Here is a 13720-nt window from a genome sequence, read left to right as displayed (position 1 = left end):
TCCAAAGAAACCAACTTTCATGATGATCAACACAAAAACCTGACACACTCACCTATAAAATGTGCAGCAGTTGCACACAAGGCATTATCGATAAGGCAGCACCTCCCGCCCTCCATCTGTGGCATTTTTATACCATTGTTTGTTTGTTTTTAAAAATCCCCATGCACAAGAGGAATTTATTTATTCATCCAGAAACACATGAAAAAGGGCACTTTTTAATATTAAGCAAAAAGGACAGGGGCCTTTTTTTTCTCACCAACCACAGCTCCCCACTAAACCATTTCTGACTTCAGCTCAGTTTCATAGATTCTTGCCTTTACAATGATAGGAACCTCAGTCAGTTAATGTGCTTTTCATGTGAAGGTGTTGTGAGGTATCAACCTCAAACCACGAGTTCAAAATGTTCAACGCCAAAACCTCCTATCTTAATAGATGCAGATAAATGGTTTTTACCTTGCAATAGTGGTGTTTATTTATTTATAATGCGCAATTGTGCAATTATGACATTCTACAGTGCTGTTTCGAGCATTATTTCCTCAGGTTTTCGATAAACTCACCCTTTTGATGTGCTAAAAGTTTCAACACTGGGTGCTAATATGCTATCCTGCTCAATTCAGACTATTCTTATCATTAATCTGACAGAGATACTACCAAATACTCGACTAGTACAGACGAAAAAAAGCACAAGGCTTACTTCAGGCACTCACGCGCAGGAGACAAGGTGATGCGTAACAAGCCTTTAATAAATCAGGGCATGGATACAAAAGAACGCCGACCGGTCGTGGATCAAGGATCAGAGTCACAGGTGGGGGTCTCTTATATAAACTCAGTGGGTGGGCCAATGGCTGGCTGCTAATCAAAAACAATAAATGATAAATTAATACAGGTAAACAATTACATTGTGTGTATCAACCAAAGAATATAATAGTGAAAAATTATATGTAATCAAAGGATATATAATCAAAGAATAATAATAAGGGCTATGTTTATAGACAATGAGGACATACCAGACTAGACTATAGGCCTATTCGACTAGTACAGTTGGAAGACACGTTTTATTTAGAAAACAATGGAACAATCTGACAGAATAACCTCTAAGAACAGGTGATGCATTGTCACTAAAGTGTTTCAATGCTAGAGCAGGGATGACAGAGAATACAAGCTTGTTCCTGCTTGATAGATCTTTTTTTTTTTAATTGATCAATTCATAAATGCTTTTAATAGTATGAGAAAAGCTTTGATGTAGAACACGTTTGCCCTTCACCACAGGGAACATTTGATTAATTGATGAGAGATAGCCTAAATAGTATTTTAGAATTCTAATATAAATTATATACACTATAGATGAATCACCATAATTTCTGTTAAACTTATCCTAGAGTAGCGTACTTTACCAGATTAAAAGACAAGCACTGACCAGTCTTTGTACTGCAATTCACATCCAATCAAAAATCAAGCTCCCCACCACTGCCACAACTAGAGTCAGAATAACAGGCATCAACATTTGTGTATATTCAGAAGAAATTTAGTGAGATTTAGCATTTGCCACAAATTGTTTCTAAAAGCGGAATACAACATATCTTAAAAATTTGCTATTTTCACAATTACTTACACATTGTCTGAAATTAAGGTTAAGCAACTTATACTGTACTGGAAAGAAACCTTCTTGCTAATAGGAAATATGGTGCTTCTGATTATTAAATGATAACCCACAAACTTGCACTCTGCCTTGTTTGCATCTGACGCGAGAAACTAACTTAAAGTAACATTGCGGAGTTTTTTGGCCTTGAAATAATGTTTCCAGACTCATTGCAATGGTAGAAAAATGGTTAATAGGATGAATGGTGCTGCCGCTGCAGCCTGAGCGGGGTCGCGTTGGCTGAAACTGCACTATGTAACTTCCCTGCACGGGTATGAATCACCCCCCCCCCCCTCCTCTCCCCCTCCCCTCCTCCCCTCTGCGTCGAGAGAGAGGCGTGGTGGGTAAAAGCGAAACTTACGGTTCCCCTCCGGTCGCCATCGTCACCGCCGCCGAGGCTGCTCCCTCCTCTACCCCATCCACCCGCCACACAGTCTCCTTGCAAACATGTGGGAAATACTGTCGTTTATTAAGGGGAATAAACGCTGGATGCGCTGGCTAAGTTTCGTTTTCGTTAAGTTTCGTTTTTCCCCCCAGACGATAGCGCTTCTCAACCAGATTGTGGAAGCACTGAGCTGAAACTCCGCATTGTTGCTTTAACTGTAAGTTGTAAGTTGTGTGTGCTATGTGAGATCTACTGTGTTTGACTCTGAACTTTTGCTGCAAACCAAATTCCCCTTCGGGGACATTAAAGATTTTCAAATCAAATCAAATCAAAGCTTCTACATCTACATCTTCATCTTCCTTACTAAAGCCAGCCTGAACAATCTCTTTAATTCTCTCAGTCTCCTGTGGTTGAGCAGCCGGCAGAACAGCCATCAATTCACCCTCTATTTTTGCCATCCTGGCATCGATCTGCATCTGAAATTCGTTCTTGTTCTTCAGGACCAGCTGGAGAATCCCTTCCTGGGCTGCGCTGCAGGATTCCCGGAGAATCCGACGCTCTTCTTTGAACTCTGGTTTCTCCTTATCCATGGCCATGAGCTTGCCCAGGCTGCTCACTCTGTCCATCAGGTATTGGTTGGACACTTCAGTGTAGGTCGTTGAAATCATGTGGACCAGACTGGCAATGTTGGAGGCTTCAAAGGCCTGTTTGTACAGGAGGTCTTTGGTAAAGAGCTTCCCATTGTAAGTGAGTTGCATTGTAACATTAGATGTCTTGACAAAGTTGTGCAGTGTCTTGCTGAGGCTAACTTTGACGATGTTGGAGACCATCTGGAAGAAGCGCACCATCTTCTCCCACTGCTCTTTGACTCTGCCCATGGCGTCCAGACCCTTGACCAGCATCGTAATGGTGGTATTAAAGTCAATCTCTGTGATATTGCAGCTCTGCATTTCAACAAGAATGTCAGTGAGCTCCTTCTGATTCTTCTCCATGTTCTCCACTCTCTTCTCATATTTCTCCCATGTTTGTTTGAGTTGTTCTCGGCTCTGCTCTATTTTGAAACGGGCATCCTCAGTTGCTCTCTGACTTGCTTTTTGTCTGCCTGTGCTCTGTGCTTTATACATCATTGGTGGTTTGGGGGTAAGAGGTGGGGAGCCTAAAGCTTTTTTGCTCTTGGAGTCAAAAGTGAGGGCTTCATCATTTAGCTTTGTCATGTTATTTATGACCTGTTCAGTTTTTGCCTGATCCCATGTGTGATCAGGGGAATACGTTGCCAGCTCTTTACATATGTTGAGCCCTTTTTGACAGATTGCCAGAACGTTTGTAACGCCTTTTCCCTTTGGGAGCTTGTCCACTGCGTTAAAGGTTCTTTGAAATTGATCTTCAGTCCATTTGGTCTTTGGAAGCTGTTTCTCCTGGTCATACAGGTCCTTCCAGTTTATTTCACTTCCATTGACAAACTGTCTCAGAGTTCCGACAAGAATCAGAATCTCCCCAGATTTACTATAGCCTTGCATTTGTGCGAACACATCAACATTCTCACCTGAGGTGTTTTGGTCAGTCGGTGATTGTCCTGTGTTCGATCTATATGTATCTATGTTAAATATACTCAGGATTCCTGTTACAGCAGTTGAGACACCTTCAGCCAAATCCATGCCGATCATCTCCCACCCAGAGGGAAGTGAATCCAAAGATTGTTTGAACGCTGCTTGTGCTTCGTCCAGCTGTTTCTCCATGCTCTCCAGTAATTTCTGGGACTGTTCCCTCAGAAGTTGGGCACTCTGCTCCCTCACTTTTGCCCCTTTAATTTTCAGCTTGACCTTTTCCAGCTCTTCTCCATAAAAGTGTTGAGCGTTGATACAGGCCTCCAGGAGCTCCTGGATTAAATTGATCACGTCAATATATTTGTTTCTTACACTCTCTGCCAGTGCCACACAGTCGTCTGCAATTTCACGAATGTTGTCCAGTTGAATTGGCAGGAGGTTTTCAATAACTTCATCACTGCCCTTAAAAAGAGTTTTGACCGCTGCCTTCATGTAATCAGGAACTGTTGCTGTGTGAAGGCGTATTTGATCCATATTCACATGGGCTTCATTGAATGCATGCCAGCCTGAGTTACAGATCTGCATGAGACAGGCCCTGAAGGACTCTGGGTATCTGATGTACTTGTAGTCATCTTTGGAGGTGTTATTTGATATGCTGAAATCTGCAGCTGAGGAGATGAATACAAGCTCCCCCATGATGGCAATAGAGAGGGGAGCAGGAGTCAGATACTGCTCCCAGTTTGCATAGGGTTGCATCAGCATCTTGGTGGTTTCTCGCATCTGTGGTGCAGTGGTGAGACTTTGAGTGGTCTTTGCAACTTGATTGGCTATGTTTTCTGTTGAAAAAAGGAGAAACAGAAGTTATTGGGTAATCTCTCACCCCATAAAAATACATATGGTGAAGTTATTCACCCTTGCAACCTGGTGGAAAACAAGAAATTAGCACATTTTTACAATTTTGAATTTTTTTAACACATGTGTTTAAAATATTCAGCACAGTCTGTCAGGCCTCACATTAACTTTTTTTTTTAGCAAGGCATCTTGGCCCTTTGAAATTGGGGCATCTCAGTCAAAATATAGAGCACCAAATTGCAAAACCAAATTAATCAATTCATCAAGAAAAATAATAACATTAACATTCAATATTATTTAAATGGTGCCAAACAGTTAAACTCAATTATTGAGTCCTTAAATCAAATAATTGTTTGTTGGAATGTTTTAGAACAGAAGTCTATGAAAGGTCAATCTGCTTGAGTTTGGCTGGGTAAAGATGAGGTCATGGTGTTTAGATAAAGAGAGAATTATATCAAAAATTGACAGTACATATAGTGGGGCCCTACTGTTTCACTTCGCTGTTTGGCTCCTTTCATCTGTTGAAGTTCGCTTTCTTTAACCTTATGACAACATAATTTCCTCTTTCCCTGGCCTCTTTCATTGCTGAGATGAGTTCTGCTCTTTTCTTCTCAAGCAATTGAGAGAAGTTCTTATAACCCTAATTGTGGTGTTGTTGAGGTGAGCTTTCACCTTCGCATGAATAACAGGGTGTATGGAATCAATTGGATACATTTTCAGTTGTTCAAAAACCCTCTGACCGTCTGCTCAGTATCTTAAGACTCATAAGCGCTGTTCTGTATCAGACCATCAATAACTACATATACAACATATACAATAAAAACTACTTCCAACTACTACTACTACTACTACTTCCAACTTCCAGCTATGTTTGTTTGTTTACAGTAGTTTGCTTTGAATGGTGAACAGGAGACCGTGAACATGAAGATTACCCAACATGACGTGATATTGAAGATAACTGATGCACTTGACGTACTGTAGCTAGCTAGGTGCTAGTGTTTACTATGCTAACTATACCTGGTCCCTAACATTGCAACCATTTGCAGTGTATTTACAAAAATAGGTGTGTGGAGGGTGGAAAGGGTTAGTTCCCTAACATCGCATGGGGAGTGTCAACCCAATAAATAATTTCAGTGACGTTGAGGACATGCAAGGTTCGAAACAGGGTGTGAGGATAATGACAATGACGTATGAGACTGACACCAGGACAGACAACATGACAATGTTGACATACTGGCTATACTGACATTTATTGGGATGCAACCAAATGTGCAGCAGCTGTGAACTGCCCAAGTCTGTCCTACATGTAGAAGACTAAAATACAGGTGGGGGGATGGGGCTCTGCAGACACAGTCACCACCACACAGGAGTAGAAGCCCACAGGCAAAGATAATCTATATCTCTGTGACTAACTCTGGCAGCGGAGACACATACCTTGGCCCCGTGCTGGCTGAGGAAACAGAGAGATGAGGACCATGCCCAGCAGGCAGAGACTCTGTCTCGCTGTAAACGGCATCCTGATACCAGCAGACAGGAGGACACAACACACCTGTGCAGGAAGACGAGGGTGAGGAGAGAGGAGAGGGAGGATATGGCAAGGAGGAGGATCAGGGAGATAGAGATAGAGAGAAGAGGAGTTGGGAAAATGGTGAAGGGAGAGGGAAGAGGAGTTTTTAGGTGAGAGGATGGAGAATGACAGGTGTTGGTGGGGGAGTGAAGATAAGCAGGGATGTGAGAGAGTACAGAGGAGGTAGGGAGGAGAATAGAAGACAGAAAGAGCAGCAAAAAAGAGGAATGAGGTAGAGGGAGAGAAACTCAGGAGGAAAAGAGGTGTGAGAGAGGAGCAAAGATGACAAGGAGGAAGAGGTGGAGGGAGGAGAAAGGATTAAAAAAGTGGGAGGGAGGACTTAAATTAACCACATGGCATTTTATAAACATGTTGTCCTTGATGATGTTTCAGCACTGACACTATTAGATAATTAATGTTTCTTTAATTACATACATTTCTTGCTTATATTTTGCTGTTAATGCATGTGTTTCCTAAAAGACTGGAGATTGCATTGACTGCCACTTCAGACTAAAAACTTGGCGAGCATATAAGAATAAGTCATACATGACCAACCCTCCCCCCTCCTCCATTTCTAAACTGATATCTCATTTAATGACGCTACCAAATCAATGTCTCTTTTAATGTAAATCTGTAAATCCATTCGTGTGCAGAATTAAATGCACTATTATATGGCAAGCCATTCTAACATTTAAAGGCCAGACTGAATATGTGTTGCAGATATCTGTAATTCAGTTTTGCCTCGTCAAAAAGAATATTTCAGATATCTGCAACTACATTCTTCCTATCCACACTCGTCGTTTCAGATATCCACAACTACGTTCTTCCTAGGACAAATGACATCACTTTCGCCATTCATGTGTGTGGGGTTTGTCATTACAGATATCTACAATTCAGTTGCAGATATCCGCTATGTGAATTATGGATATCTGTAACTGAATTACGGCTAACAGTAATTGGGATATACAATTTGATTCCGAGTAGTCATAGTTCCAGTTCAAGATATCCTTAATTCACCCCAATGAAAGATATCTACATGTGCCGTTTCAGATATCTTAAATTAAGTTAGGCGAAATTAAGTTGTAGATATCTGTAAATGGAATTATGACTAGTCAAAATGACGTTGTAGATATCTCAAACTGGAATTAGTACTAGTTGTAATTCAGTTAGAGATATCCGTAATTCACATAACGGATATCTGTAACTGTATTAGATACTTGTAATGACAAACCACACACATGAATGGCAAAAGCGATGTCATCTGTCCTAGGAAGAATATAGTTACGGATATCTGAAATGTTCTTTTTGACTAGGCAAAACTGAATTACAGATATCTTGAATGAAAAATCCAACTATTCAAAATGTAATTACGACTAGTCAGAAAGACGTTGTTGATATCTACAATGTTAATTTCAGATAGTCAAACTGAGCTTTTAAATGTCAAATCTGCTTGCCATATGCAACTACATTCTTCCTAGGACAAATAACATCACTTTTGACATTCATGTGTGTGGGGTTTGTCATTACAGATATCTATAATTCAGTTGCAGATATATGTGAATTATGGATATCTGTAACTGAATTACGACTAACAGTAATTCCAGTTTGGGATGTCTACAGTTTGATACCGACTAGTCATAATTCCCTTTCAAGATATCTTTAATTCACCACAATTAAAGATATCTACATGTCCCGTTTCAGATATCTTAAGTTAAGTTTTGACTAGGCGAAATGACGTTGTAGATATCTGTAAATGGAATTATGACTAGTCAAAATGACGTTGAAGATATCTCAAACTGGAATTAGGAATAGTTGTAATTCAGCTCATGTGAAGCTACGTGCAGCACAGTAGGCTCAGGGCTGCTAGCCCCACTAGCTGTCCCGGACGTCTCTCTAGCTCTCTCTCTCTCTCTCTCTCTCTCTCCCTCGTGCATGTGAGGGACAGAGCAGAGCAACAGTGGACGGAGAGGCAGCTTTGGCTCAACACACACACATAGCTAGCATAGGCTACGGTCATGAAAAATTAACATAAATTCATTTACCTTTCCTATCATTCAGTCCCTGGTTTAGTTGAGAAGTTTGGACTGAAAATTTCTTCTCAAATCACCTCCTTAAATACAAATCTGAGAGACTAGCCCCTCCTCCCAGCACTGATCTAATCATCTCCTCCTCCCAGCACTCATCTCATCATCTCCTCCTCCTGTTTACTTTGTTCCATAGGTGAACTTTAAACAATTCTGGTTTTTATCAGACTCACAGTGTTGTGTCATGCATATTTCAGACAGACTATTTCTACAATTAATTCTAACAAAAAGCTGCTTTTATCATCTGGAAACTCTTGTGCTTTCACTCTCTAGATAGACAGACAGACAGACAGACAGACAGACAGACAGACAGACAGACAGACAGACAGACAGACAGACAGACAGACAGACAATCTGAAAGGGCTTAATGTGAAAGAAATGTCCTTCCAATCTGCGTCTGACCTTTATCCACTGGCTCCTTCTTCTCTTTTTTTCAATTAACCGTAAAGGGGCAGGCTGGGGTTGAAATTCAGCCAGCTTGGTTTGGAGAGGTATTTTATCACATGAAGGACACAATGGAACCATAGTTTTAACAACACAAATGCTTTATTTGCAGTATAAAAACAATCTCATGATCCATGCAGTCAGGCAGGCTGTCAGGAATAATTAAATTATTTAGTTAATCTAAGGTTTAATGTTTTTTTTTTTTTTTCAGATAACTTTACCACAGGTTTAAATATGTCAGCATTTACTTTTCATAGTCTAATAAACGCAACTCGGTCAGCGGCTGTAGAAGCCACTGACCGTCTCGTTGTATTTCAGAGGAGAAGAACAGAGCTCCTCTGCCTCTTCTGCCCATAGGTGTGTATGTGGCTGTTTGCACATGCACAGTTTGTTCGGGAACTGCCCATTAGACCGACCTCCCATTGGCTCCCGTTACTCCGACAAAATACCCACTGGTCCGACCTCTCATTGGTTCGACCTCCCGTTACTCCGACAAAATCAACCACAAGTCGAACCAATTGGTGGTCCCGTTAGTTCAAACTGTCATCGCTACTTTGTGACAAGCTCTTCCATTGATAGGAGCATGCAGCTTTCTCTCTCTCTCTCTCTCTCTCTCTGTGAGAGAGAGCAAAATAACGAGAATTACTGAAAGAGAGCGAGCTCTCAGAAACGCACATCACTAGGGATAGGTATTGATAAGAATTTAGCGATTCCGATTCCATTATCGATATTGCTTATCGATTAAATTCCTTATCGATTCTCATTGGGTGAGGGAATAAAAGAGAAATGGGTTTGTTTGCATTAATGCAGTGGTTCCCAACCCTTTTTGGCTCATGACCCCTTTTGACATCACAAATTTCTGGTGACCCTCAATCAAGATGAGCAAGCTCAGATATTTGTATATGCTCCATTTTATTTGATCTTGATTTATATTCAAGAAAGTGAATGTATAAAGAATATAGTTGTTTAAGATTGTGAAAAATTATCAGTTTATTTAATTCGTTTTTTTTAATCAATTACTAGACATTTAAGGCGATCCCATTTGAATTCCAGGCGTCCCAACCCCAAGGTTGAAAACACTGCATTAATGGCTCTAACATTAAAGAAGTTGACAGGACCGACCTGCCTGGACAGGTTAACACTATTACGAGGAATTTAACAATATTTCCATTACATGGTTTTTATGCATCTGTATTCTTCTCACTATTGTTTTCATAACGTTCGTTTTTATGCGGAGTGAGCGAGCGAAAGAGAGAGAGCACGCGAGAGAAAAGACACAGGGCGCACCGTTTCACGTGGCTACGAGCAAAACCTGAAAGGAAGTGGTTAGAGTAAAGAGAGAAAAACACAAAGAATAGACATGAAGCCTGTTCAGGAGACGTTGACCTGTCCTCTCGACATGAGGGAGGGAGGACCGGTGTTGTGCCAGAAAAGGACTGCCTGCCAGAAAACGACTGACCCCCAGCGGGAACGCCTATCGGGGTGGTACCAACACATCCATGGGTGGTACTTGTCTCTCCACAGCGAAAGACCGCCTCCGACGGAAACGCCCACCTGCTGCAGCCGCAGCTCCACAGCTGATCTGCATGAGTAGACCACGTTGCATTGAGAAGTCATTCCGTCGTAGGTTAAACCTTGTCTTTCAATAAACCATCAGGAAATTCATTTTGGCGGTATACTTTTATTGTTGTCGTTGTTATTTCAATAAACCACCAGCAGATTAATTTTGGCGGTATGCTTTTATTGTTGTTGTTGTTGTTGTTGCTTCTGCTGCTGCTGCTGCTGCTGCTGCTAAACAGGTAGAGTATCCTTGTAAAAATAAAAACATAATATTAATACTACTACTAGGCTGCTACTAATATTTAGTAACATTACACATGCTTTTTAACCCATAAAATGCCCCCTGTATGCAAACCGCAATCTTCACGTACTGTAGGCCAGGGGTTCTCAACGTCTCACTCTGGGACCCACATTTTCCCATGGTCATTAAGTCGCGACCAACTTTTATAGAATTCAAACCAAGATTTAAAGGGATATGCCAACATTTTTTTTTTTAGGCCTACAAGCAAAGTGCATTTCAGAGCACAGGAATGATGCACAAAATAAAGACTCACAAAACAAAACAAGGTATTTTCACTGCATTCAGGCCACATTAATAAGAAAATGATATCTTTGCATTCAGAGAAAATAATAAGAAACTGAGGAGGACCATTACAACTGCATGTGTGCAAGTGTCGTGTGCCTTTCAAAATAAGTTGTATTTCAAAATAAAAGACATGCAACATCACATGTGCATTAAATATTTACTTTTTTTTGACCAGCTGTCCATGACCCATCCAGAACAGATTCGCGACCCACTTGGATGCAAAGGGTGATATTTACCAAATTCACTGTACATGCACCTAGGACCCTCTAGCATTACTCCAGAGATTTTTGTGAACATTGCTCTTTGCATTCCTGAAATACAGGGGGCAGTCACTTTCTGGCAAGGCTTTGCCAGAAAGTGACTGCCCCTGTTACAAAGGGATGCAAAGGGTGATATTTACCAAATTCACTGTACATGCCCCTAGGAACCTCTAGCATTACTCCAGAGATTTTTGTGAACATTGCTCTTTGCATTCCTGAAATACAGGGGGCAGTCACTTTCTGGCAAGGCTTTGCCAGAAAGTGACTGCCCTGTCCTGGTGTGCAAAGTGCTTCAGAAATATGTAGCCTACAGCAGTGGTTCTCAACTGGTGGGTCGGGACCCAAAAGTGGGTCGCGAATCTGTTCTGGATGGGTCATGGACAGCTGGTCAAAAAAAAGGAAATATTTAATGCACATGTGATGTTGCATGTCTTTTATTTCGAAATACAACTTATTTTGAAAGGCACACGACACTTGCACACATGCAGTTGTAATGGTCCTCCTCAGTTTCTTATTATTTTCTCTGAATGCAAAGATATCATTTTCTTAATGTGGCCTGAATGCAGTGAAAATACCTTGTTTTGTTTTGTGGGTCTTTATTTTGTGCATCATTCCTGTGCTCTGAAATGCACTTTGCTTGTAGGCCTAAAAAAAAAAATGTTGGCATATCCCTTTAAATCTTGGTTTGAATTCTATAAAAGTGGGTCGCGACTTAATGACCATGGGAAAATGTGGGTCCCAGAGTGAGACGTTGAGAACCCCTGGCCTACAGTACGTGAAGATTGCGGTTTGCATACAGGGGGCATTTTATGGGTTAAAAAGCATGTGTAATGTTACTAAATATTAGTAGCAGCCTAGTAGTAGTATTAATATTATGTTTTTATTTTTACAAGGATACTCTACCTGTTTAGCAGCAGCAGCAGCAGCAGCAGCAGAAGCAACAACAACAACAACAACAACAACAACAACAATAAAAGCATACCGCCAAAATTAATCTGCTGGTGGTTTATTGAAATAACGACAACAATAAAAGTATACCGCCAAAATGAATTTCCTGATGGTTTATTGAAAGACAAGGTTTAACCTACGACGGAATGACTTCTCAATGCAACGTGGCCTACTCATGCAGATCAGCTGTGGAGCTGCTGCAGCGGCTGCAGCAGCGGCTGCAGCAGGTGGGCGTTTCCGTCGGAGGCGGTCTTTCGCTGTGGAGAGACAAGTACCACCCATGGATGTGTTGGTACCACCCCGATAGGCGTTCCCGCTGGGGGTCAGTCGTTTTCTGGCAGGCAGTCCTTTTCTGGCACAACACCGGATGTGGCTCACAGGTTTAGTGATGAGGAAACGTCACTGTCAGCTGCATCTGTCAGCAGCTCCGCTCCACGCAGACACATCACTAACTTTATTTTGTGAGAACAAACGGTGACATGTGGATATAAACACTAAGCACCCCCATTTATAATGAAGATTGATTTTAACGTAACGTCACGTAACGTCATTAATCAATTAATGCGCGAGTTTCTGAACCAAACGGAATCAATAAGGGAATCGTTAAAGCAGACACGCACACGATTCCAAGAATTGGTCCAAGTTGGAACCGGTTCCAAAGAGGAACCGGTTTTCGATTCCCATCCCTACACATCACACACGCAGCCCAGAAAGGAGCCAGATCAGGTCAGATCGCGCACAACCATCATGAATGCTGATCAAGATGTGCTCGAGTGTGGCTGAACCTGGCGGCTTGAGCTCACTTCACGGGTGCGAGCCTGCTGCAGCCGTCGCTCCTGCTGACAGCAGACTGAGAGAAAAAAAAAAGAGTACATTTTGCTTTGGTTAGGTTCAGGCAATGAGGAGTTGGTTAAGTTTAGTAAAAACACCAGGTAGAGGCTAGACAGGCTGGAAGCATAATGAGCGTTATATGTTATTAAAGCAGAAGTAAGTGATATTTTTGTGTTAATATAAGTCTTAAATAGTTATATCTTCCCACAGCAATCACTTACATAGAGTGTTTGGACCGAAACACGGGTCTCTCTGTCACTCTGCTCTGCTCTGAGCCGATGAGAAAACTTTTCTCGTATCCTACAAGTTTTATCCAATGAGGAGAGAGAACGGCATTCAGGGCTGTGTGTGCAGCCAAGGGACGCCGTGAATGTGGTGACGTAGGGACGAGGACCAATAGATCCATGACGAGGGCGGGGGCTGCTAACTCCATCGGCTGACAAGACGTTATGGTGCGTTCAAGGCAACTCGTAACTCGTGTTTTTCCGACCTGTGAAGTCGTACCAGTTTGATCTTGTACGAGTTCACGGGTCGGAAGTTACGAGTGGCCGTTATAGTGACTTTCACAGGTAAAACAGGTCGGAAAAACACGAGTGGGTTGCCTGGAACGCTACAAAGTCGTAAGTCGTGACTTGAAGCTGTGGTATATTGATGTGTTGATGAAGAGAAGGGATCACCGCCGACACGTCTTTTCTTGCATTCAAAAAGAGTTTATTACAAGAAGAAGAACAGTGTACAAAAATGCCGAATCGTGGAGCATCTCTGGTGCCAAGAATTGAGATGACTCTCCCTTAGCCTGAAACATCAAACCTTATATATGTTTTCTAAAACCCCACCTTCTCCCACAGAAGGACATAACTGACCAGGATGGTCAGACAAAGACAGGATCTAAAAACAGAATTTATCCTTAGCTTTCTGACTTTTAACCTCTTGACCAAGCTAACTTAAGAATAGATAGTGTCCAGTATCCCCCAGAAACTATGACCCACCAAAGAAGGGTAATAGACAAGAAACACATCT

At 41.7% G+C, this 13720-nt stretch overlaps 1 protein-coding gene across 2 annotated transcripts in view; it reads right to left on the bottom strand.

The window, feature by feature from the left end:
• LOC146978372 (uncharacterized) overlaps positions 1 to 8147 on the bottom strand; it is a 52664-nt gene extending 44517 nt beyond the window's left edge. Inside the window, exons 1-4 of one of the 2 annotated variants that reach the window (XR_015037080.1) lie at positions 8030 to 8147; positions 5855 to 5969; positions 2241 to 4404; positions 1041 to 1172 (exon numbers count right to left, since the gene is read on the bottom strand). Coding sequence is in view for 1 of the 2 variants with exons in the window: in XM_085791063.1 (XP_085647189.1) it covers positions 5855 to 5969; positions 8030 to 8041 (127 nt within the window). In the remaining variant the exon portion in view is untranslated. Of the gene's footprint in view, positions 1 to 1040; positions 1173 to 2240; positions 4405 to 5854; positions 5970 to 8029 lie in introns of those variants that run through there. The other variant, XM_085791063.1, reaches the window with a different exon arrangement.
• Between the last annotated feature and the right edge of the window lie 5573 nt (positions 8148 to 13720).

The sequence above is a fragment of the Trachurus japonicus genome, chromosome 11 (assembly GCF_045865225.1).
Source record: "Trachurus japonicus isolate A0001 chromosome 11, Traja_1.0".
NCBI classification, from domain to species: domain Eukaryota; kingdom Metazoa; phylum Chordata; class Actinopteri; order Carangiformes; family Carangidae; genus Trachurus; species Trachurus japonicus.
Note: the sequence above shows the minus strand (reverse complement) of the source record. Positions and strands in the feature narration are given on the sequence as shown.